The 25,822-nt window shown below is 45.6% G+C and overlaps 1 protein-coding gene across 1 annotated transcript in view; it reads left to right on the top strand.

Moving 5' to 3' along the window:
• Nucleotides 1–264: 264 nt before the first annotated feature.
• The window catches only part of LOC134984579 (zinc finger protein 585A-like), a 117,329-nt gene continuing 91,771 nt past the window's right edge, over nt 265–25,822 (top strand). The window contains exons 1-3 of the mRNA XM_063950133.1: nt 265–396; nt 542–889; nt 7,210–8,928. Of these exons, the coding sequence (XP_063806203.1) occupies nt 637–889; nt 7,210–8,928 (1,972 nt within the window). The 5' untranslated portion in view covers nt 265–396; nt 542–636. The remainder of the gene's footprint in view (nt 397–541; nt 890–7,209; nt 8,929–25,822) is intronic.

The raw sequence follows: 25,822 nt of genomic DNA, 5'->3' as shown, positions 1-25,822 counted from the left end.
ATTGGTGTGGCTGGTATGAGTCTTACCCGGGATTCAAAATCCTTTCCTTATTGTGTCAGCTCTTCCGGGCACAGTATCCTAACTGAGGTCTGGAGGAGTGTCATAGAGGGAGGAGCCAGTGCACACCAGGTAGTCCTAAAGATTTCTTTAGTTGTGCCCAGTCTCCTGCGGAGCCGCTATTCCCCATGGTCCTTACGGAGTCCCAGCATCCACTACGGACTATGAGAAATAGATTTACCGGTGAGTAAAATCTTATTATATACTCTGTACTCAGTCACTGTGTGTCTCCTACAGATGGGCCCAGTAACAGAGATACCCCAGAGAGTTGTCCCCGTCCTCTGTATTCCCAGGATTGTACAGAGGAGTATCACAGGACCCCACAGGAGGATCAGGTAGGTGGGATTTAGGGTCTCACCAATATACCAAAGTGACTGTCACTATATGTTGTGTAGAGAAGCTGTGTGTTTTATACACTGATATTATACTGTTTTCTCCAAATGTCATTATAGTGTTGTGTTTTGTTTTTGTTTTTTTTAGGTAGAACGTCTGTCTGATATTAAAACAGATGATATAGAGGGAGAAGAGGAGACGTATGTGACTGATATAAAGGCAGAAGATATAGAGGGAGAAGAAGAGATGTATGTGACTGATATAAAGGCAGAAGATATAGAGGGAGAAGAAGAGACGTATGTGACTGATATAAAGGCAGAAGATATAGAGGGAGAAGAAGAGACGTATGTAACTGATATAAAGGTAGAAGATATAGAGGGAGAAGAAGAGACGTATGTGACTGATATGAAGTCAGAAGATATAGAGGGAGAAGAAGAGACGTATGTGAGGGGGGATCAGCAGTGTAAGGAGGAGGAGATCCCTACAGATATCAGCACAGGTGAGTAATAAACATTTATTACAGAAAAGAGTCACATATTCTCCTTGCTCGGTCACTACAGCAATCTCTTATCCTACACCCTCCTTTGTCAGTACAAACCAATGAGGAATATTTATTTTCCCAGAGGGGAAGTCATGAGCCATCACCTCTATTATACTCCTGCTCTCCCCCTCACATCATGTCACTGTGTGTTACCAGCCCAGAGATCTGACCAGTCTCCGCCCCACACTCTCTGCTGTATCTCGTACATCAGGAGCCATCAGCCCCTAATATACTCCTGCTCTCCCCTCACAACATGTCACTGTGTGTTACCAACCCAGAGAACTGACCAGTCTCCTCCCCACACTCTCTGGTGTATCTCATACATCAGGAGGCAACAGCCCCTATTGTACTCCTGCTCTCCCCTCACATCATGTCACTGTGTGTTACCAGCCCAGAGATCTGACCAGTCTCCTCCCCACACTCTCTGGTGTATCTCATACATTGGGAGCCATCAGCCCCTATTATTTTAGGCTGGGGATACTGGGATGGTCTTTGTACTATGGGGTATAGATTGGGTCTATTGGAGCCTAGCACTTTAAGAAATCATTAGTGTGTGCTGGCTCCTCCCCTCTATGCCCCTCCTACCAGACTACATTTAGAAAAACGTGCCCAAGGAGCCGGGTGCATTCTCTGGAGCGCCAGAGAGTTTTTTTCAGAATGTATTTTAGTTTTTGTTTTCAGGAAGGACGGGTTGGCACCAGTCTGCCTGCGTCGTGAGACTTAGGGGGGGACCGGTACCAACCTCTTGAAGGGTTAATGGTCCAGATCCCCGCTGACAGGACATAGCTCCTCAAGGGGGTTGCTTCGCTCACCCACAGCGGTGTGCACTCTTCCCCACAGCATGCTGCCACCCCTAATTGAGTGGTGAGTGCTAAACCGGTTCAGATGGCGGCATTAAGGCAGCGGGCACAGTGCTGCTGTTGTCCCTCTATGCAAGCATGATGACACCCAGACGTGACTGAAATCTTTTAGTCTCGCTCCCACCTGCCTGATCTCCAGGCTGAGAGGTCCACCATCATGCTGAATATTTGGAGGAAGCAGAACCTGGATTCTGTCCCTGGGAACCTGTTGGTGCAGGTTTTTTTGATCTTCCCCGACCTCCTGTAAAGAAGGTGGGAGGGGGTTTGGATTTTTTAAATGTTGCGGTCCAAAAGGACTGCAGTGTAGGTGTAGGATAAGATTTCCTAGCTTGGGCTGCTGCGGTGGGAAGAAATGTCTTACCCGCAGTCGCCATGGAAATCCACGAATCCAATGCATCCCCAAATAGTGCCTGACCTGTGAATGGCAAGTTCTCCACACTTTTCTTTGATACTGCATCCGCAGTCCATTGGCGTAGCCAGAGTCCTCTGCGTGCCGAGACAGCCATGGAAGAAGCAGGCCAATGTCCTTCATGGCCTCCACCATGAAACATGCAGAATCCTGTATGTGACGTAAAAACAAGTCAATGTCACTCCTATCCATAGTATCTAAGTCCTCTAGTAAGGTGCCTGACCACTTTACTATGGCTTTAGAAATCCATGCACAAGCAATAGTGGGCCTTAAAGCCACGCCTGTAGCAGTGTATAGTGATTTGAGCGTAGTCTTAATCTTGCGGTCAGCCGGCTCCTTTATGGCGGTTGAACCAGGGACAGGTAAAACCACCTTTTTAGACAGCCTAGATACAGAAGCATCTACTATAGGTGGATTTTCCCACTTCTTCCTATTCTCTTCAGGGAAAGGGAAAGCAATGAGAATTCTTTTAGGGATCTGGAATTTTTTCTCTGGGTTTTCCCAGGATTTCTCATACGTCCTAGAGGATGCTGGGGACTCCGTAAGGACCATGGGGTATAGACGGGATCCGCAGGAGACATGGGCACACTATAAGACTTTGAATGGGTGTGAACTGGCTCCTCCCTTTATGCCTGGCATGACATGTATGCAGTGCACGGACACTGTATACGAACCCCCGCCAGCATGAACCGTTAAAATAACAGCGGGGCTGAAGCGCGCCGAGACGGGGGCGTGGCTTAGCCCTCACAGCACAATACATCGCCATTCTCTCCAACAGTCCCTGCCAAAAGCTCTGTGTACATAGCAGTGTAAAGGAAGTGGGGCACAGTGATTAGTGCAATATACAAGTATAGCACTATGTTAGATCATGGCCGTGTAGTCAGTGTGTTGTGTATAAGTGTCTGTGTTTTCCCTGTCAGATACCCACTATAGCTTTTAGTACACATGTGTCGACATGTGTGAGGGCTCTGTCGCAAACAGTTATGGGAATATCTCTGTCGGCATTGCCGACTCCTGTGGTACTTGATTGAGTAAATGAAGTGTCAGCAGGTCGGTAGTGGTATTCTTTCACAGAGTAAACACGCTATGGGAGACACAGTAGTATGTGGGTGACCCTGTCGTCATCAACTGTCAATACTGGGTGTAAATTAACATGCTGTAACTGCCTTATACCTGTATATATATTTCTATGTATATGTATGGTACGGTTTCATGGGCCTGTAGCTCGAGCACAGACATGGTAGTATTGTGGGGGTGTGATATTAAAATTATATATGTATATTTCCCTTGGACCCCTTGGGGTCGCAAGAATGTTATTTTGCCTGGTACTACTCCCTGCTGTCGACGATTACTATGTTTTATGTCGACCATAAGGTTTCCTGGTTAGATCCACAACTGGGGCATTCAGTACATGGACATACACATTCAGAACACATTAATGTCACTAGGGACCCGATGGTTGCGGACAATCCGCTTATATGTATGGTGTATATATATATATATATATATATATATATACAGAACACAGAGAGATATATATATATATGTAGGATATGTGTATTACAATATGTATATTCATATTATGATTTATAATGAATGCTGAAGTAATAGTAATCCTTCTCATGTGCTGGTCGCTCTGTTGATAAAGCTCTAGGTCGGCCGTGACGAGTTGGTCTCAGATCCTCACAAGGAGTCCGAATGTTTATTATTTTCCCGCTGCGGATTGAATACTGTAAAAGTCAACTCCTGGTCTGCACGGGGCCCTGTCACAAAGGATCGTATACAGGAAGCTAAGTGATATTTTATTCTATGCTTTGGAGTTATTTGCATTTCATGCGCATGGAGGAGTGTTTGTATTCGGAAAGGCATCCAATAGAATTACCCTATAGAGAGAGGGGGTGTGTCTTATGTTGGTTCCTCTCTATAACATGGCGGCAGGCTGCCGTGCGACTGCAGGAGGTGTGGCCGGGGGAATGCGGAGGCAGACTCCGAGAGATACTGGAGTGTTTCCCTGGGACGGTGTACCGCTGTTAGGGGAGGCCTCAGTCAATCTCGGCGGATACCACTGGTAAGTCTAACTTCGTGAGTTAGATTCCCTCACAACGGTTGGTGACGCATTCTGCTGTGGGATGCAGTCATTTCAACCGGTTCGATACCGTTCTTTTTTTCCCTTTCTGTGCAGATTGTGGAAGGTGAAAAGTAAGAGTTCTGCAGCCTTGTTATGTTCGCAGAAGTGGATGTTGTTTTCTGTTTCTACCACATCCACCGCATGTCGCTGGGTCTATCTGGCTGGAGCCCACTCTGGTGGGAACTCGTCTACTACTCTTCAGTCAGTCTGGGAATGGACTTGGACCTGTGAGTTAATAATGGAATCCAAAGGGGGACATCCTGGAGTTTACAGATGATTCCCCTCACTGATTTTTAAAGTAGATCTTACCGATTCCCCTCTGAAAGGGGAGGTAGTACGCGACGCCATACCAGAGTTGCGTCAGGTTCAGGGCATTGTCCTGCTGTCCCTGTTAAAAAAAAAGAAAGAAAACTAAGATTTCTACTTACGAAGTTGAACTACAGGATGGAATCTCTCAGGCCAGGGAGCTCCAGTACGTAAAGGTAGAAAAGGGTTTAGATTAATTTTTCTCCGCATTCAGCTTACCTGGGTTGATGTCCAGGATTGTCTTTGCCATTTCACCGGAGTGATGGCAGTATGATGGTATTCTTTCACTAGTAAGAGCCATTGTTATTCTGTACTCAGACGCTCTCCGGATTAAGGCGAGGTCAAGAAACAAGTGGTGCAAATCGTTGTTTCTCTCTGACTGTTCTTCAACACAGGGGAAGGCTGTTGTTCCCAATGACGGAGACGTCGGAGGTGGGTATCAGAGTAGATACTGAACGGTTGAGGTTCTGTGTGTTCCTGTGGAAAGAGGTCTGCGGATCCGGAGTCGGGTCAGATTTGCAGTGACAATCCATCAATATGTTCCGTTGATGAAGAAGATGGTGCGGCCTAAGAGGCCTTTTCGGTGAGCAGGTCAAATGCCAGAGTGGTTTTCACGGGGCCAGTTGGAAATGTGGTCCGGATCTCACCTGCACAGGCGCCGGAATATAATCCTAATGGCCAGGATATCGCTCCTGTGGTGTCTGCTCAGTTCTCACCTCCTAGAGGGAGGAAGGTTCAGAATCCAGGATGAGATCCTGGTGTCCATGCATGCAGATCTCCGAGACTGGGGAGCAGCCCTTGCAAGGGAAGTATTTCCAGAGGAAAAGGTCAAGCTGGGAAGTTTGTCTGCAATAAGCTTTCTTGAATTAAGAGCTATTTTCAATGAACATATGCTTCGTGATCTGCCCATGTTAATTCTGTCGGACGACTTGACAGCAGTGGTGTAAGTAAGCCGCTAGGGCGGAACAAGGAGCAAAGCGGCCCATTCCACTAGGAAGGTGGGCTCTTCTTGGGCGGCTGCCCGAGGCATCTCTGCATTACAGTTGTGCCGAGCTGCTACTTGGTCGGGTTCATACACTTTTGCAAAATTCTACAAGTTTGATACCCTGGCTGATGAGGACCTCGCGTTTGCTCAATCGGTGCTGCAGAGTCATCCGCACTCTCCAGCCCGTTTGGGAGCTTTGGTATAAACCCCATGATCCTTACGGAGTCCCCAGCATCCTTTAGAACGTAAGAGAAAATAAGATTTTAAACCTACCGGTAAATCTATTTCTCCTAGACCATAGAGGATGCTGGGCGCCCGTCCCAGTGCGGACTATTTCTGCAAGGCTTGTATATAGTTGTTGCTTACATAAGGGTTATGTTACAGTTGGAATCGGTCTTTGACTGATACTGTTTTGTTCATACTGTTAACTGGTTGCGTACATTCCAGGTTATATGGTATGATTGGTGTGGGCTGGTATGAATCTTGCCCTTAGATTAACAAAATCCTTTCCTCATATTGTCCATCTCCCCTGGGCAGTTTCTCTAACTGAGGTCTGGAGGAGGGGCATAGAGGGAGGAGCCAGTGCACACCCATACTAAAACTTCTTTAGAGTGCCCATATCTCCTGCAGAGCCCGTCTATACCCCATGGTCCTTACGGAGTCCCCAGCATCCTCTACGGACTAGGAGAAAAAGATTTACCGGTAGGTTTAAAATCTTATTTTTATATAGTAACAGGGGTGACAGGTGTGGTACATCCCTGCAAAGGCAGATCCAATCTCTTTCTCATCAGACTCTGCTGTCTTCCCTGCACTCTCACTCAGATGTTCACTGCTGCCAGTAGCACACGTATGAGAAGCAGAAGTATGGCGGCAGCTGTATAGATCCTGATATGTAATTCTCTGTATCATACTTACTGTACACACACCATCCTTATTACTATTGAGAGAATAGAGGTAAGACACTGATGATGGGGGTGTAACAGTGGATTATAACCTAGCAGATGATGATGATGATTGCAGGGTATTATATGGTGTATTGCATGTAAAATACCTTGTACCACACCTACTCTACTGTAGCAATATACCTTATATAAAAGGTGAGTAACACTTGTACAGGCTTACCAGCGTATGAGCGCACACATAAAGGAATGCTACCTTACCAATGCTTCCAGGAGTAACGTTAGGAGACATTTCTCTGATCCATCAGCTCATATGACTGATATTATTGTTCATTTAGAATCTCCAATTCATACGATATGTTCCCTATCCATAGTTTTACATTGGTGCTGACATAGGACTTGGCGAGTGACTACATCTCCATTTATACTTCATGGTTAGTTACTAGTACAAGAGAGAGAGATATCTAAGTCTTATTATCATATTGCATTTGTTATTGTGAGTGTTCTCAGGAGGGTGGACACAATGATACTCTGAGACACAATATTATAAAGCCTTCATTAAAAGTTATGTTTTATTATACACACACATTTACAATTAAGTGCCCCAGAGAGTCGTCTTCTCCTATTGTTTACAAGATTAATATTGTTACAGAAAATGTCACATTTCCATAATGTATTTTATTTCCAGCAGATGGACACACAAGCAGGAACATCTCAGAAGGACATCTAATGTTATCCCCGGATTGTGACATAAGAGATAATGACAGTAGACAGGATTCTCCAGGAGCTAACCCCATTACCCCAATTATACATCCAGCTCTATCAGCTGATCCCTCTGATCCTGGGAAATGTTCTCCTGATCACTCTGATATTGGTGTATCTGTTACAGCACTGCCAGTAGATACAGTGTTTCCGTGTTCTATAGATACCAAATGTTTTACACAGAACACAAAGCTTATTACCCAACAGCCAGCTAAGGCAGGGGAGAGGCCATTTCAATGTTCTGAGTGTGGGAAATGTTTTACATACAAATCAGCTCTTGTTACACATCAGAGAACACACACAGGTGAGAAGCCATTTCCATGTTCTGACTGTGGAAAATGTTTTGCATGGAAATCACAACTTGTTACACATCAGCAAAGTCACACAGGTGAGAAACCATTTCCATGTTCTGAGTGTGGGAAATGTTTTACATGGAAATCACAACTTGTTACACATCAGCAAAGTCACACAGGTGAGAAACCATTTCCATGTTCTGAGTGTGGGAAATGTTTTACATGGAAATCACAACTTGTTACACATCAGCAAAGTCACACAGGTGAGAAGCCATTTCCATGCTCTGAGTGTGGGAAGGGTTTTGTACAGAAATCAGATCTTGTTAAACATCAGAGAAGTCACACAGGTGAGAAGCCTTTTTCTTGCTCTGAGTGTGGGAAATGTTTTACACGGAAATCACAACTTGTTACACATCAGCAAAGTCACACAGGTGAGAATCCATTTCCATGCTCTGAGTGTGGGAAAGGTTTTGCACAGAAATCAGATCTTGTTAAACATCAGCAAAGTCACACAGGTGAGAATCCATTTCCATGCTCTGAGTGTGGGAAAGGTTTTGCACACACATCAGCTCTGCTTATACATCACAGAAGTCACACTGGTGAGAAGCCATTTCCATGTTCTGAGTGTGGGAAATGCTTTGCACAAAAATCAGATCTTGTTAAACATCAGAGAAGTCACACAGGTGAGAAGCCTTTTTCTTGCTCTGAGTGTCGGAAATGTTTTACACGGAAATCACAACTTGTTATACATCAGAGAAGTCACACAGATGAGAATCCATTTACATTCCCTGAATGTGGGAAATGTTTTGTACACAAATCAGATCTTATTAGTCACAACAGAAGTCACACAGGTGAGAGTCCAATTACTTGCTCTGAGTGTGGGAAATGTTTTACATGGAAATCACAACTTGTTATACATCAGAGAAGTCACACAGGTGAGAAGCCATTTCCATGTTCTGAGTGTGGGAAATGTTTTGCATACAAATCAGATCTTGTTAAACATCAGAGAAGTCACACAGGTGCAAAGCCATTTTCTTGCTCTGAGTGTGGGAAATGTTTTACACAGAAATTACATCTTGTTAGACATCAGAGAAGTCACACAGGTGAGAATCCATTTCCATGCTCTGAGTGTGGGAAATGTTTTTCACACAAATCAGCTCTTGTTACACATCACAGAAGTCACACAGGTGAGAAGCCTTTTTCTTGCTCAGAGTGTGGGAAATGTTTTACACGGAAATCACAACTTGTTATACATCACAGAAGTCACACAGGTGAGAAGCCATTTCCATGTTCTGAGTGTGGGAAATGTTTTGCACAAAAATCAGATCTTGTTAAACATCAGAGAATTCACACAGGTGAGAAGCCATTTCCATGTTCTGAGTGTGGGAAATGTTTTACACGGAAATCACAACTTGTTACACATCAGAGAAGTCACACAGGTGAGGAACCATTTTAATCTTCTGGAGTATACTTATCACTGCCATGCGTTGTTCTTCAAGGTTCTTATCCTATCTCCTATGCTTTTTGCAATAATAGATGCTACCCTCATCTACCACTGCTATGCAGATCTGTCTTTTGCTCCGGGTACTGAGAACCTAGTACCAATCCTAAATGTCTAGCTGATCCCCAAGTGTGGGTGATGCTAGTTGGCTGTGACTCAGTCCTGGTGAAACAGGTCCTTATGATAGAAGCTCACCAACAAAGGGCAGGGCTACAGCTCAATTTGCGAACCAACCAGGCTTGCGCTTGGGGGTTCAGAGTTACAAAGTACTGATATGGGAGTCATTCCGATTTCATTTGTTGCCAATTTTCGCTATGCTGCGATTAGTTGCAAATTGCGCATGCGGAAGGTACGCAGGGCGCATGCGCTTAGTTATTTAACACAGAACTTAGCAGTTTTGCTGTGGCTTCTGCAGCGCTTTTCAGTCGCACTGGTGTTCGGTAAATGATTGACAGGAAAGGGGCGTTTCTGGGCGCAAGTCTGCGTTTTTCCGGCGCTTGCAAAAAACGCAGACGTTTCAGGGAAAAACGCGGGCCGAACGCAGGGCGTGTTTGTGACATCAAACCAGGAACTAAATAGACTGAGCTGATCGCAATTCGTGAGTAGGTCCGCAGCTACTCAGAAACTGCAAAGAATTATTTAGTAGCAATTCTGCTACTCTTTTGTTTGCAATTCTGCTAAGCTAAGATACACTCCCAGAGGGCGGCGGCCTAGCGTGTGCAATGCTGCTAAAAGCAGCTAGCGAGCGAACAACTCGGAATGAGAGCCCATGTGCGGAATCTTGATGTCCTGGGTGGTGGAGTGACACTTAGACATCAGGTATCAGCTACAATCAGTTCCTCATGTGTGGACCATAGCCAAACTCCAGCACTTATTTCCCCTCAGAAGATCTACCTAGTCATACATGTACTTGTATTATCCCACTTTGGGGGTCATTCCGACCTGATCGCTCACTGCAGTTTGTCGCAGCGATCGGGTCGGAACTGCGCTGGCGCATGCCAGTCATCGTTGCCTAGCAATCGGCTCTGAGACAGGGAGGGGGCTGGACGGTGGCCAACGCAGGCGTGGCTGGACCGTTGGGGGTGCGGGCCATGGCGGCAGTGAAGAACAACTCCCGGCCAGCCGCAGGAGCTGCACTGGTTGGGAGTTACTCCAGAAATATAAAAGCATCGCCGCTGTGTAATGCTTTTGTATTTGGTGGGGGAGGCACTGACCTGCAGGGCGGACTAGCCCTGTGCTGGGTGTTTCCCCCCGCATGTCAGGGAAGATGATTGTAGCTACGATCAACTCAGATAGCTCATATGTATCGCTCATCTTAAGAGAACTGTCAGATATTAGTGTGCACATATTTATAACACACATTATTCTGCTGAAGGGATATGTATAGGCAAACAATCTACACTTGGTGATCATATGGTTACTTTATCAGACCCTAATTAAAGGACCACTGATAATTACGGCACCTCTATTAATGTGGAAAGTAATGCCACCCTGAGCTACATATTCGGGTGGAAAGTGAAGAACCTGTTCAGTTATAACAGACCACAGCAGCCAATCTAGCTGCAGAGTGCCGGTCATATACCTGACCCTGAGCGATACATATGGGTGAAAAGTGAACAAATTGATCAGTCATAAAAGATCACAGTAACCGGCTGAATATAACTTAGCCGCAGAGTACCTATTGTATGTCTGACCACTGCCCAACATTTATCTATACACACCCTATACACATATCTATGTGTGACTGATTTTTGGAAATCTAAGTGATTCATAACAAATCAAAGAACATAGAAACAATATATCAGATCCTTCAAGATTGCAACATATGTTCTAGTTATAGAATCCGGGCTCTGTGCCAGAAACACATTTTTTCAAACATTGAAGTGCTAGAAATATTCCTCTAAACATTGAGGCTATTATTTGAACACAATTGTATCCATGTGGAATACAAACGTGGAAGAATATTGATAGATAAAAACAGGGACTTAACAGAACAGACACCAAACAGACGCTCAGTTTTTTTAAATCTATGTTTATTGTCTTTCTCTATAATTCACAGTGTTGTTATACTTTCACATATTTGTTATTTGTGGTTTTAATATTTCGCATATTAGCTACTCAGTAGAATATGCTACAATATAGTGTCAAATCCAAATTTTAACGGAAACAATTAAAAGTTATATTTTAAACTTTGTGAACCCAAGACAGATCCTTTTTCCTTTCCCTTTACTGTGCATTTACAATATGATCTGTGGTAGCACCCCCTTGGAAATATGAGCAATTAATGAGATACGTGAAATAGGGGCCTTTCTCATAATTTCTTTTCCTGTGCAACTGACTTCCCCTCTCCCTCCCACCATTTCCTTCGCTTCCTTCCCCTTTTTTTGTGACAGTGATGTACCCTGCAGACAGTGATGTACCCAGCAGACAGTGATGTACCCTGCAGACAGTGATGTACCCTGCGGACAGTGATGTACCCTGCAGACAGTGATGTACCCTGCAGACAGCGATGTGCCCAGCAGACAGCGATGTACCCTGCGGACAGTGATGTACCCTGCGGACAGTGATGTACCCTGCGGACAGTGATGGACCCTGCAGACAGTGATGTACCCTGCAGACAGCGATGTACCCTGCAGACAGCGATGTACCCTGCAGACAGTGATGCACCCTGCAGACAGTGATGTCAGGGTCACTGGCTTTAATCCCTGGCTTGACATCATAGTATTTGTTATTTTCCAGCTGATATTGGTAACAGTCTAAGACAGTGATGGCTAACCTTGACACTCCAGCTGTTGTTGAACTACACATCCCAGCATGCCCTGTATCAGTATTAGCATGGCAAAATAACAAAACTAGCAGGGCATGCTGGGATGTGTAGTTCATCAACAGCTGGAGTGTCAAGGTTAGCCATCACTGGTCTAAAAACATTCTTGGCCATGTGGTGGCTCAGTGAGTTACTTGGAAATGCTTCCACATGGCTAAAGACCCTACACATTCGTCGCTATGCCGCCGAGCTGGCTGCCGAGGAGGAGGTGATTGAGGGAGTGAAGTTTCTTCCCTCCCCCCATCACCCAGCTCCATAGCAGTACATGCTAATATGGACAATCTCATCCATATTGTCCTGCATGCATAAGCAACGGGGCACCAACGATGGACGAGCGTGGGTCCAGGCACTGTTCATCGTTGGTGCCTACACACTAAAAGATATGAACGAGTTCTAGTTCTATTAGTGTGTAGGGCCCTTTAGAGTACCCTAGGCTTGTGGATGATGGTTGTATCCTCAGATGGATGTTGCACTGTGTTTATTATTATTACTGATTTTATTACATTTCAACATTAACTACACAGAATACACCTTGAGAAAAGTCTCTCTGCTGTGTTAATACATGTGCAGGCTACGTAGCCTAATGGTTAAGTGTCCTGCCTACAGTGATGTTCAAATCCTGGGTTCAACCTGGTAGTATTGGTCATTTTCCGCCTTATATTGATATTGGTAACAGTCTCAGAACACACCTTGAGAAAAATCTCTCTGCTGTGTAAAAACATGGACAGGCTCCATAGCCTAATGGTTAAGTGTGCTGCCCACAGTGGCATACCCTCCAGACAGTAATGTCAGGATGACTTATTCCAATCCAGTGATTCGATTTGACAGTATTGGTCATTTTCCAAATGATATTGATATTGGTAATATTCTCAGAATACACCTTGAGAAAAGTCTCTCTGCTGTGCAAATTCTTGTGTAGGCTCCATAGCCTAATGGTTAAGTGGCCTTCCCTCAGTGATGTACACCACCATCAGTGATCTCAGAATCACTGGTTTGACCTGTTTATAGTTTTGGTAATTTTCCACCTGATAGTGGTAACAGTCTCAGAATACACCTTGAGAAAAGTCTCCCTGCTGTAAAAACACATTGGCAGCCTAATGGTTAAGTGTCCTGTTTGTAGAGATATACCTTGCGGACAGTGATGTCAAGTTCACTGTGTTGAAGTGAAATCAAATATCCTGTATTGTCTCATTAATTGTGCTATGATTCTTGATATTCTAATGTTCCCTTAAACAGTGTCTACTTTTAGTATAGAGTTAATGTGCACAGAGTAATATCCTCCCTCAACCCTTGAGCATCATTTGATTAGGTGTTTTACGTGGCTAGTAGCAAGGCCTTTGTATAGATAATGAGTGCTCAATGACAGTGTATGAGTCTTTGTGGCAGTACAAGAAGGACATATCATGGAATATCTGATGGACCTACACTTTGGACAACAACACGTTATTATGAACAAGAATGACCTTTATGACAACGAAGCCTATTAGAGAACCTAATTGTTATGTATAGGAGATTCAAGATTTATGAACAAGTCTGCCATCTTCTGGATAAGACCACTCTCTTTAATTAGCTAATCTGACCATATTTGGCATTTCATCAACCAATGTATCTCCATGATTTAATCTATATGTACGCCTTGTTTGTAAATAAGCTATGAATAATTGTATAATGTTATGGTATAAATAATGTAAAGTCAGTGTTCTAAAGACACAGGCTCATGGTGAATTTTGTCTTGGTCCACGCTTCTCTGAACAGAATATTGGCCGTGGTTCCCTCTTTGATAATAAATTCTATATGCTGAATATCATCACAATGGAGAACTCTCAATTATTATTATTTATTATAATTCAGCTTTAACATATGGGGGCTCATCTCCGGTTACCTACGACCACCCATGGTTCAGAAAATGCTGCTTTTCAAGACGCAACAGAAAGTGGGGACATCAGCCAGCTGCACACAGAGGTAAATATACCTTTTATTTAAATATTCTGTGTACTCTTAATCTGCTCTGCACCTGCAAAAATCTTCTGTGGTTGCTGGGAAGCTAGCTATAGTGAACTCGGCTGGTTGGTGAGTTCTTGTGATCTATATTCATGCATAATTAAATATTAAATAACAAATTATTATACTTTTAAGTACCACAGTTACTTTCTATTCTCTGTCTAGCATGGCACTGTATGTATTTATATTATAAACAAAGAATTGAGAGAAAGAGAAACTAAGAAGTACCTCTATCCAAACTGATGCAAGTGTGTTATCTGAAAGTAGAAGTACATTGATAAGAAGTTGTGTAAACTTTGTGAATGCTTGAAGGACGGATTCAAGTAATATAGGAGTATACTATCCCCCGAAAGGTGGGGGCGGATAAAGGGGTCACTTGCTAAATATATAACTTATGGTCTTGTCATTCTAAATTATACAGAAGACACTCTAAGAAGTCTCATTGAGATTCTTTGTGGCCACAGAGAACAGTCCAGGCTATACATTGTAACCCTCGGCAACAGACATTGGGGGTCATTCCGAGTTGTTCGCTCGTTGCCGATTTTCGCTATGCTGCGATTTGTTGCTAATTGTGAAAGCGCAAGGCACGCAGGGCGCATGTGCTTAGTTATTTAACTAAAAACTTAGCAGATTTGCTGTGGATTCTGCGGCGCTTTTCAGTCGCTCTGCTGATCGGTACACGATTGACAGGAAAGGGGCGTTTCTGGTTGGTAACTGAGCGTTTTCCAGGAGTGTGTTAAAAAATGCAGGCGTGTCAGGGAAAAACGCAGGAGTGTCTGGAGAAACGGGGGAGTGGCTGGCCGAACGCTGGGCATGTTTGTGACGTCAAACCAGGAACTAAACGGACTGATCTGATCGCAATCTGTGAGTAAGTCTGGAGCTACTCAGAAACTGCAAAGAATTATTTAGTAGCAGTTCTGCTAATCTTTCATTCGCTATTCTGCTAAGCTAAGATACACTCCTAGAGGACGGCGGCCTAGCGTGTGCAATGCTGCTAAAAGCAGCTAGCGAGCGAACAACTCGAAATGACCCCCATTGTTGTGTAAAGAGAATATATTGTTTTGTTATTGTTGAAAATGGGAAGTGACTCATCTAAGATTATTATGGGAACCACGATTAGTTGTATGATTGATTTTTATGGACAAGTGTGTGTGAAATATGTGACGAAGTTGAATGACATCACCAGGGAAGAGGAAATAAAGGCCCTCATTCCGAGTTGATCGCTCGCAAGGCGAATTTAGCAGAGTTGCTCACGCTAAGCCGCCGCCTACTGGGAGTGTATCTTAGCTTCTTAAAATTGCGAACGATGTATTCGCAATATTGCGATTACAAACTACTTAGCAGTTTCAGAGTAGCTTCTGACTTACTCGGCATCTGCGATCAGTTCAGTGCTTGTCGTTCCTGGTTTGACGTCACAAACACACCAAGCGTTCGCCCAGACACTCCCCCGTTTCTCCGGCCACACCTGCGTTTTTTCCGGAAACGGTAGCGTTTTTATCCACACGCCCCTAAAACGCCGTGTTTCCGCCCAGTAACACCCATTTCCTGTCAATCACACTACGATCGCCGGAGCGAAGAAAAAGCCGTGAGTAAAAATACTATCTTCATAGTAAATTACTTGGCGCAGTCGCAGTGCGAATATTGCGCATGCGTACTAAGCGGAATTTCACTGCGATGCAATGAAAATTACCGAGCAAACGACTCGGAATGACCTCCAAAGTTTCCTGAGATGGGTAGTTTTGAACCCATGATACTGAAGTGCTTTGAGAGACAGATAAAGAAAATAAATAAAACCAAATGATAGAATAAAGCATTTACAGATTTTAGACTTGTGGAAAAGAAATATATAACTGGAAAATAAAGACTCAATGATTATAGTAACACTGTAATGGAAATAATAAAACATGTGTTAATGTTACTAATACTCCAGGAAATATTGCTAGGTCAATAAGATCCCTACGAGAACGTCCCAGGTTTGATTATACGATCTTAAATAACACGGGAAAGCAAATAATGTAAATAATTGTGGTAATAATGTAATAAAAAATCCTCCACCATATAATTCCAATTGTGCAAATTCAATGTTAGATCCACCTAATGACATCTCCCATACTGAGGAGAATGTGCTATTCTGCCAGCACATAATCACCCATAACATGACCCCACATGCTATAGAGCGGGCAACCCCGCCGACACATATTAGAGATAATAATGCCATATACATACATTAATGCATCAGTAGTATACTGTAGTACTATGCTTATATTATGCGTCTAGAAATTCCTCAGATGTTACTCATTACTACTGTACTGTGTTATTATCTGAGATATTAGAAGTTTCTGTAACACCGTTACGCAGCAATGGAGAGGTATCTCTAAGACTAGTATTTTCTCTCTCTCACGCTGTAAGTCACGGATGACCTAGTGAAGCTCCTGAGGTGCTGTATGTAGAGGATAAAAAGAAAGAAAGATCATATTACTTACAGACATCTTGCCTTCAGTCAGTGACTGGGAGTTATTTGACTCTTTGAACATATACTTAAAAATGTTTTATTTCAGAAACATATATGTCATAACTTTATATACAAGTTAAATGTTTTATTTTGTTTGTGCAGCATTTTACAGTACAGTATTAAATTACTTACTCTTTTTTAGATTATTTTTACTTTTTTTTTTTAAGATTATTTTTCCTACAAGCATTTGTATGGGTATGTATGTGTATTTATGTAGATGTATATATGTGAATGGAGTTTTCTTTGATTTTTTAAACGTGATCAAAAGCCGTTTCCTGTTATTATATATTTCAAGCATGATATTAACATTACGATTTATTTCCACAGTGTGTAAGACACAAGTAACAGGATGGAAATGTACCAAGATAGATTGTCATAACTGTAATGTTCCTTGGTCTGATAAATGCAGAACTAATAAGTCTGGGGAACCGTCCACAGCACGTAGTACCAGACGCTGTGATAAGGAAAGGGTAAGGGTTACTCCCTATAAGTAAGGTTCCTGGAAATGTGAATGTTCTCAGACCAAGTTACACATGACAATACGTCGTCTAGATTGTAATAGCAAAAAGAAAGAAACCAACAGGCAAAGTAATCCTACAGAACCACAGCTACAGCCCATTTATATTGTAAATCCCACAGGAAAGTCACAAAAGTTGGTTCCGTATGGACAAAGTACTAGTATGAAAATCCAGAATATTGCAAAATCAGAATAACAGATAATTGATATATCAAAGTTTATTGTGATAGAATAACAGATTATAATTGATAAAATTACTATGTACTTTGTAAATATACAGGTCGGGGATGCCAGGATATCGGATACTAAGTGATGGAGCCAGTGACTATATTTTCATGCACACATTGCACTGCATATGTTGTAATTCCACATACTAGTCACATATATGATATTGGAAATATCATTGTGGAAGGGAAAATGGATGTGTCTTTGTGATACCCCAGCCGCTGTGTAAATAGATTGTAGCGTAGTTTCTATTTTCCTATCCCCAGGGTCCTTGAGCAGAAAAGACCATGGCACCGATAACACTGCCTTCTTAGAGAGGCAGGAGACAGAAACATCAACAGCTGGGGGTTCTTCCCAATATTTTCTACCCTCTGGTGGGAATGGGAAAGAACGTAAAATCTTTCTAGTAACCTGATATCTTTTATCAGGATTTTTCCAGGCTTGTTTAAAAACCTCATCTAATTCTGGAGAATCGGGGAAGGTGATGCGTTGAAGCAGCCTCTTCTAAAGGGGCTTTTTATTACATCCCAGATAGCAAGAATTAGGGGTTCAATACCCTCTGCAGGAGTGGAATCTTCTATATCAGGTTCCAATTCCTCCACCAGAATATCTTCATCATCTGCTAGAACAGCAGGCAGCCCACGCTTAAGTGGCCCTGAACTATGGAGGGAAGGATATCTGTCATCAGCCTTTGCTGCAAGGTCTGCAACAGCCTGTTGCAGTTGTAGTGTTGTTTGCTTATTAGCCTCAAGCTGGGATGACATATCAGCCATCATAGTCTTAATGGCACGAGCCAAGAAGGCTCCTGACCCTCCCCCCTAGTCTCCACACTGACCTGAGAAGACTGACTGCAATGATCACACAATAGGGACCCAGTGGTAGAAGGGGAGAATCTGGTATAACAAACTTTGCATACAGCGTGTTTAACCATACTGACAGAGAACAACACTCACACACAAAACTCACAGACAAGTATAAACAGCATGCCTCACTGCGTGTGTGATGGAGACTCAGATTGAGAGGAGAACAGCACCCCCCCCCCCCCGCTTGTAGTAACAACTACAAGCTGAAATATATCTATATACCAGTAATCCGGATTGTGTGTCTTTTTAAAGACACTATATTGTGTGCAATAGCGGCTCTCCCCCTGCTAGTACACCCCTGTACCAGTTTCCAGTGTCTCCCGGATCTCTGGAGGAGCTGTGTGTCCTTGAAGCTGCTGCTTATGCAGAGGAAGGTGCCAAAATGCCTCTGGTACCGCTCTGAACATTCGCCCCCTATAATGGTGCTGAAGCCGCTGACAATGTTTATACTGGCCAAGTCTCCCACAGTGTGCAAACCTCACAAATTAGCTAGTTTGTACAATCGCTGCCAGTTCTGCACAGGGGGCTGAAGCGGGTAACCCCGTGGAGGGTCCTGTCCACCGCCGTGTTACTCACCACTTTTCTTACCTTCAGTCAGTGTTAGGGGTGTGTGGTGTGCTGCGGTTGTGTCCGCCATGAGCTGGATGCACACTAGGGACTCTCCTGAGCACCTAGAAAAAGAAAGTTTATTTTAGGTTTTTTTTTTCCAGTGAGATCTGCTGGCAACAGACTCACTGCTACGAGGGACTAAGGGGAGAAGAAGCGAACCTACTTGCTTGCAACTAGCTTGGGCTTCTTAGGCTACTGGACACCATTAGCTCCAGAGGGATCGAACACAGGGCCCGACCTCGATCGTCCGGTCCCGGAGCCGCGCCGCCGTCCCCCTTACAGAGCCAGAAGCAAGAAGACGGTCCTGGAAATCGGCGGCAGAAGACTTCGGTCTACACCAAGGTAGCGCACAGCATTGCAGCTGTGCGCCATTGCTCCTCATGCACACCTCACACTCTGGTCACTGATGGGTGCAGGGCGCTGGGGGGAGGGGGGGGGGGCGCCCTGGGCTGCAATATTGAGACCTTGGCTGGCAAAACTACACATAATATAGTCATAGAGACTATATATGTGTAAAATCCCCTGCCAGATATACCTACAAAAAAGCGGGAGAAGTCAGCTGAAAAAGGGGTGGGGCTATCTTCCCTCAGCACGCTGGCGCCATTTTCCCTCACAGCTCCGCTGGAAGGATCGCTCCCAGGCTCTCCCCTGCAGTTATCTCTCTCTGTCTCCCCAAAGGGCTGTGTGGGGTCCTGTCATCAGTCAGAGCATTTCCTGTGTGTGTGCGGTGTGTCGGTACGGCTGTGTCGACATGTTTGATGAGGAGGCTTATGTGGAGGCGGAGCAGATGCCGATAAATGTGATGTCACCCCCTGCGGGGCCGACACCTGAGTGGATGGACTTGTGGAAGGAATTACGTGAAAGTGTCAACTCCTTACATAAAAGGTTTGACGACATAGTAGATGTGGGACAGCCGGCTTCTCAGCTCGTGCCTGCCCAGCTGTCTCAAAAGCCATCAGGGGCTCTAAAACGCCCGCTACCTCAGATGGCACAGATGTCGACACGGATACTGAATCCAGTGTCGACGACGATGAGACTAATGTAACTTCCCACAGGGCCACACGTTACATGATTGAGGTAGTGAAAAATGTATTACACATTGCTGATGTTACCCCAGGTACCACAAAAAAGGGTATTATGTTTGGGGAGAAAAAACTACCAGTAGTTTTTCCCCCTTCTGAGGAATTAAATGAAGTGTGTGAAGAAGCGTGGGCTTCCCCGATAAGAAACTGGTAATTTCTAAAATGTTACTAATGGCGTACCCTTTCCCGCCAGAGGATAGGTCACGTTGGGAAACATCCCCTAGGGTGGATAAAGCGCTCACACGCCTGTCAAAGAAGGTGGCACTACTGTCTCCGGATACGGCCGCCCTAAAGGAGCCTGCTGATAGGAAGCAGGAGGCTATCCTGAAGTCTGTATATACACACTCAGGCATTATACTGAGACCAGCTATCGCTTCAGCATGGATGTGCATTATACTGAGACCAGCTATCGCTTCAGCATGGATGTGCAGTGCTGCAGCTGCGTGGTCAGATTCCCTGTCAGAAAATATAGATACCCTTGACAGGGACACTGTATTGCTAACCATGGAGCATATAAAAGACTCAGTCTTATACATGAGGGATGCACAGAGGGATATTTGCCAGCTGGCATCTAAAATAAGTGCAATGTTCATTTCTGCCAGGAGAGGATTATGGACTCGGCAGTGGACAGGTGGTGCAGATTCTAAAAGGCACATGGAAGTTTTTCCTTGTAAGGGTGAGGAGCTGTTTGATGATGGTCTCTTGGACCTCGTTTCCACAGCGACAGCTGGGAAGTCAGCATTTTTACCCCATGTTCCCTCACAGCCAAAGAAAGCACCGTATTATCCGGTACAGTCCTTTCGGCCCCAGAAAGGAAAGCGGGTTAAAGGCGCGTCCTTTCTGCCCAGAGGCAGAGGTAGAGGGAAAAAGCTGCAGCATACAGCCAGTTCCCAGGAACAAAAGTCCTCCCCCGCTTTCTCTAAGTCCACAGCATGACGCTGGGGCTCCACAGGCGGAGCCAGGTGCGGTGGGGGCCCGTCTCAAGAACTTCAGCGACCAGTGGGCTCGCTCACTGGTGGATCCCTGGATTCTTCAAGTGGTATCTCAGGGGTACAAGCTGGAATTCGAGATGTCTCCCCCTCGCCGTTTCCTCAAATCTGCCTTGCCAACAGCTCCCTCAGGCAGGGAGGCAGTGCTAGAGGCAATTCACAAGCTGTATTTCCAGCAGGTGATAGTCAAGGTGCCCCTCCTTCAACAAAGACGGGGTTACTATTCCACAATGTTTGTGGTACCGAAACCGGACGGTTCGGTGAGACCCATTTTAAATTTGAAATCCTTGAACACATATATAAAAAAATTAAAGTTCAAGATGGAATCGCTCAGGGCGGTTATTTCCAGCCTGAACGAGGGGGATTACATGGTATCACTGGACATCAAGGATGCTTACCTGCATGTCCCCATTTACCATCCTCACCAGGAGTACCTCAGATTTGTGGTACGGGATTGTCATTACCAATTCCAGACGTTGCCGTTTGGTCTATCCACGGCACCAAGGGTATTTACCAAGGTAATGGCCGAAATTATGATACTCCTTCGAAAAAAGAGAGTTTTAATTATCCCGTACTTGGATGATCTCCTGATAAAGGCGAGGTCCAGGGAGCAGTTGTTGGTCGGGGTAGCACTATCTCGGGAGGTGCTTCAACAGCACGGTTGGATTCTAAATATTCCAAAGTCACAGCTGGTCCCTACGACACGTCTACTGTTCCTGGGAATGGTTCTGGACACAACAGAAAAAAGGGTTTCTCCCGGAGGAGAAAGTCAAGGAGCTGTCATCTCTAGTCAGAGGCCTCCTGAAACCAAAACAGGTGTAAGGACTTTTCAGTGGGACCTGTTGGACAAGTGGTCCGGATCGCATCTTCAGATGCATCGGCTGATAACCCTGTCTCCAAGGACCAGGGTGTCTCTGCTGTGGTGGCTGCAGAGTGCTCATCTTCAAGAGGGCCGCAGATTCAGCATACAGGACTGGGTCCTGGTGACCACGGATGCCAGCCTTCTAGGCTGGGGGGCAGTCACACAGGGAAGAAACTTCCAACGGCTATGGTCAAGTCAGGAGGCTTCCCTACACATAAATATTCTGGAACTGAGGGCCATTTACAATGCCCTAAGTCAGGCAAGACCCCTGCTTCAAAACCAGCCGTTACTGATCCAGTCAGTCAACATCACGGCAGTCGCCCAGCCGCTTTACAACTTTGCCGAGCAGCTACTTGGTCAGGGGCAAACACGTTTGCAAAATTCTACAAATTTGATACCCTGGCTGAGGAGGACCTGGAGTTCTCTCATTCGGTGCTGCAGAGTCATCCGCACTCTCCCGCCCGTTTGGGAGCTTTGGTATAATCCCCATGGTCCTTACGGAGTCCCAGCATCCACTTAGGACGTCAGAGAAAATAAGAATTTACTTACCGATAATTCTATTTCTCGTAGTCCGTAGTGGATGCTGGGCGCCCATCCCAAGTGCGGATTGTCTGCAATACTTGTACATAGTTATTGTTACAAAAATCGGGTTTTTATTGTTGAGAGCCATCTTTGCAGAGGCTCCTCTGTTATCATGCTGTTAACTGGGTTCAGATCACAGGTTGTACAGTGTGATTGGTGTGGCTGGTATGAGTCTTACCCGGGATTCAAAATCCTTCCTTATTGTGTACGCTCGTCCGGGCACAGTATCCTAACTGAGGCTTGGAGGAGGGTCATAGGGGGAGGAGCCAGTGCACACCAGCTAGTCCTAAAGCTTTTACTTTTTGTGCCCTGTCTCCTGCGGAGCCGCTAATCCCCATGGTCCTTATGGAGTCCCAGCATCCACTACGGACTACGAGAAATAGAATTATCGGTAAGTAAATTCTTATTTTCTCTGACGTCCTAAGTGGATGCTGGGACTCCGTAAGGACCATGGGGATTATACCAAAGCTCCCAAACGGGCGGGAGAGTGCCGCATGAGCGAACTCTAGGTCCTCCTCAGCCAGGGTATCAAACTTGTAGAATTTTTGTTTGACCCCAACCAAGTAGCTGCTCGGCAAAGTTGTAAAGCCGAGACCCCTCGGGCAGCCGCCCAAGAAGAGCCCACCTTCCTCGTGGAATGGGCCTACACTGATTTTGAATGCGGCAGTCCAGCCGCAGAATGTGCAAGCTGAATCATGCTACAGATCCAGCGAGCAGTAGTCTGCTTTGAAGCAGGAGCACCCAGCTTGTTGAGTGCATACAGGATAAATAGCGAGTCAGTTTTCCTGACACTAGCTGTCCTGGAAATATAAATTTTCAGGGGCCTGACTACGTCCAACAACTTGGAATCCTCCAAGTCCTTAGTAGCCGCAGGCACTACAATAGGTTGGTTCAAATGAAAAGCTGATACCACCTTAGGGAGAAACTGGGGACAAGTCCTCAATTCTGCCCTATCCATATGGAAAATCAGATAAGGGCTTTTACATGACAAAGCCGCTAATTCTGACACACGCCTGGCCGAAGCCAAGGCCAACAGCATGACCACTTTCTACGTGAGATATTTCAAATCCACGGTTTTCAGTGGCTCAAACCAATGTGACTTTAGGAAATTCAACACCACGTTGAGATCCCAAGGTGCCACTGGAGGCACAAAAGGGGGCTGAATATGCAGCACTCCCTTAACAAATGTCTGAACTTCAGGCAGTGAAGCCAGTTCTTTTTGGAAGAAAATCGACAGAGCCGAAATCTGGACCTTAATGGAACCCAATTTAAGGCCCGTAGTCACCCCTGACTGTAGGAAGTGCAGAAAACGGCCCATCTGAGATTCCTCCGTTGGGGCCTTCCTGGCCTCACACCACGCAACATATTTTTGCCATATGCGGTGATAATGGTTTGCGGTCACTTTCCTAGCTTTAATCAGCGTAGGGATGACTTCCTCCGGAATGCCCTTTTCCTTCAGGATCCGGCATTCAACCGCCATGCCGTCAAACGCAGCCGCGGTAAGTCTTGGAACAGACAGGGCCCCTGCTGCAGCAGCTCCTGTCTGAGCGGCAGAGGCCATGGGTCCTCTGAGATCATTTCTTGAAGTTCCGGGTACCAAGCTCTTCTTGGCCAATCCGGAACAATGAGTATAGTTCTTACTCCTATTTTTCTTATTATCCTCAGTACCTTGGGTATGAGAGGAAGAGGAGGGAACACATAAACCGACTGGTACACCCACAGTGTCACTAGAGCGTCCACAGCTATTGCCTGAGGGTCTCTCGACCTGGCGCAATATCTTTCTAGCTTTTTGTTTAGGCGTGACGCTATCATGTCCACCTGTGGCCATTCGCAACGGTTTACAATCAGCTGGAAGACTTCTGCATGAAGTCCCCACTCTCCCGGGTGGAAGTCGTGCCTGCTGAGGAAGTCTGCTTCCCAGTTGTCCACTCCCGGAATGAACACTGCTGACAGTGCTATCACATGATTTTCCGCCCAGCGAAGAATCCTTGCAGCTTCCGCCATTGCCCTCCTGCTTCTTGTGTCGCCCTGCCTGTTTATGTGGGCGACTGCTGTGATGTTGTCCGACTGGATCAACACCGGCTGCCCTTGAAGCAGAGGTCTTGCTAGGCTTAGAGCATTGTAAATTGCACTTAGCTCCAGTATATTTATGTGAAGTGAAGTCTCCAGGCTTGACCACACTCCCTGGAAATTTCTTCCCTGTGTGACTGCTCCCCAGCCTCGAAGGCTGGCATCCGTGGTCACCAGGACCCAGTCCTGAATGCCGAATCTGCGGCCCTCTAGAAGATGAGCACTCTGCAACCACCACAGAAGAGACACCCTTGTCCTCGGAGACAGGGTTATCCGCTGATGCATCTGAAGATGCGATCCAGACCATTTGTCCAGCAGATCCCACTGAAAAGTTCTTGCGTGGAATCTGCCGAATGGAATCGCTTCGTAAGAAGCCACCATTTTCCCTAGGACCCTTGTGCATTGATGCACTGACACTTGGCCTGGTTTTAGGAGGTTCCTGACTAGCTCGGATAACTCCCTGGCTTTTCTCCTCCGGGAGAAACACTTTTTTCTGGACTGTGTCCAGAATCATCCCTAGGAACAGCAGACGTGTCGTCGGATTCAGCTGCGATTTTGGAATATTTAGAATCCATCCGTGCTGTTGTAGTACTACTTGAGATAGTGCTACTCCAAACTCTAACTGTTCTCTGGACCTTGCCCTTATCAGGAGATCGTCCAAGTAAGGGATAATTAAGACGCCTTTTCTTCGAAGAAGAATCATCATTTCGGCCATTACCTTGGTAAAGACCCGGGTGTTAGGCGCCGAGGGTCCGCTCGTCAGTGCGGCCGGCGCCTAGCAACGGGGACGCCACTGTCGGATCGTGTTCCCCGTTGCTGGGTCTAAGTTTATATCATCACTGGTTTCCTGGCTGTGTAGCATGCAGCTGCACGGCATGTTGTAATTATCACTCATCTGTTTCCCTGGCCATGCAGCTTGTCAGCTGCATGGCATTTAATCCAATCAGCCTCCAAACAGCTGATTGGAAGACTCTCTGTTAAAAGCACTCCCAGGACTCCTCACAGACGCCGGTGATAGCTTCCTGTTTGCCTGATTCTGCTGCAGAGAGAGTTCCCAGTCCCGGTCTGTTCGTTTGTTCCTGTTCTCAGTGATCCTGTACTCGGAAGTTACCATCTGTTCCTGGAGTCTGATCGAGCACCTTTAACATCTGGTGGCGTTCGTGAGTCGCGGCGCAGCCGTGTGTTGCGGCTTGTCCGCTACTATTTATTATTGTGTTTATTTTGAGTTCTGGAGCTTTGCGGAGGATTCCGCTTCCACAAGATCCACTCTGGTGTCCAGCGGTGCCGGATAGGAGTGTCGGATCCGTGGATCTTTGGTTGTCCTTTTCCCTGGCGGCTAGTCTGCACATACCTTTTGATTTAGTTTAGTTAGCTTGTAACCCCTGGCTTGGTTGCTTAGTCAGAGGGCCCCTTGTTATCACCCTGTCTCGGACTTCCCCTTGTCTCCCATTAAGACCTGCGGGGGCATCGGGGTTGGGCAGACATAATCCGCCCTTCGAACGCGGCTGCCATGGGCTCAAGCAACCATAGTCTCGCAGGGGATTTCTGATAACACGGGCGAGACAACGGAGTTAGGGCGCCAGGGGTTACTAGGCTATCCAGCTCCCACAAC

The sequence above is a fragment of the Pseudophryne corroboree genome (genome assembly GCF_028390025.1).
Source record: "Pseudophryne corroboree isolate aPseCor3 chromosome 3 unlocalized genomic scaffold, aPseCor3.hap2 SUPER_3_unloc_66, whole genome shotgun sequence".
Classification (NCBI taxonomy): domain Eukaryota; kingdom Metazoa; phylum Chordata; class Amphibia; order Anura; family Myobatrachidae; genus Pseudophryne; species Pseudophryne corroboree.
Note: the sequence above shows the minus strand (reverse complement) of the source record. Positions and strands in the feature narration are given on the sequence as shown.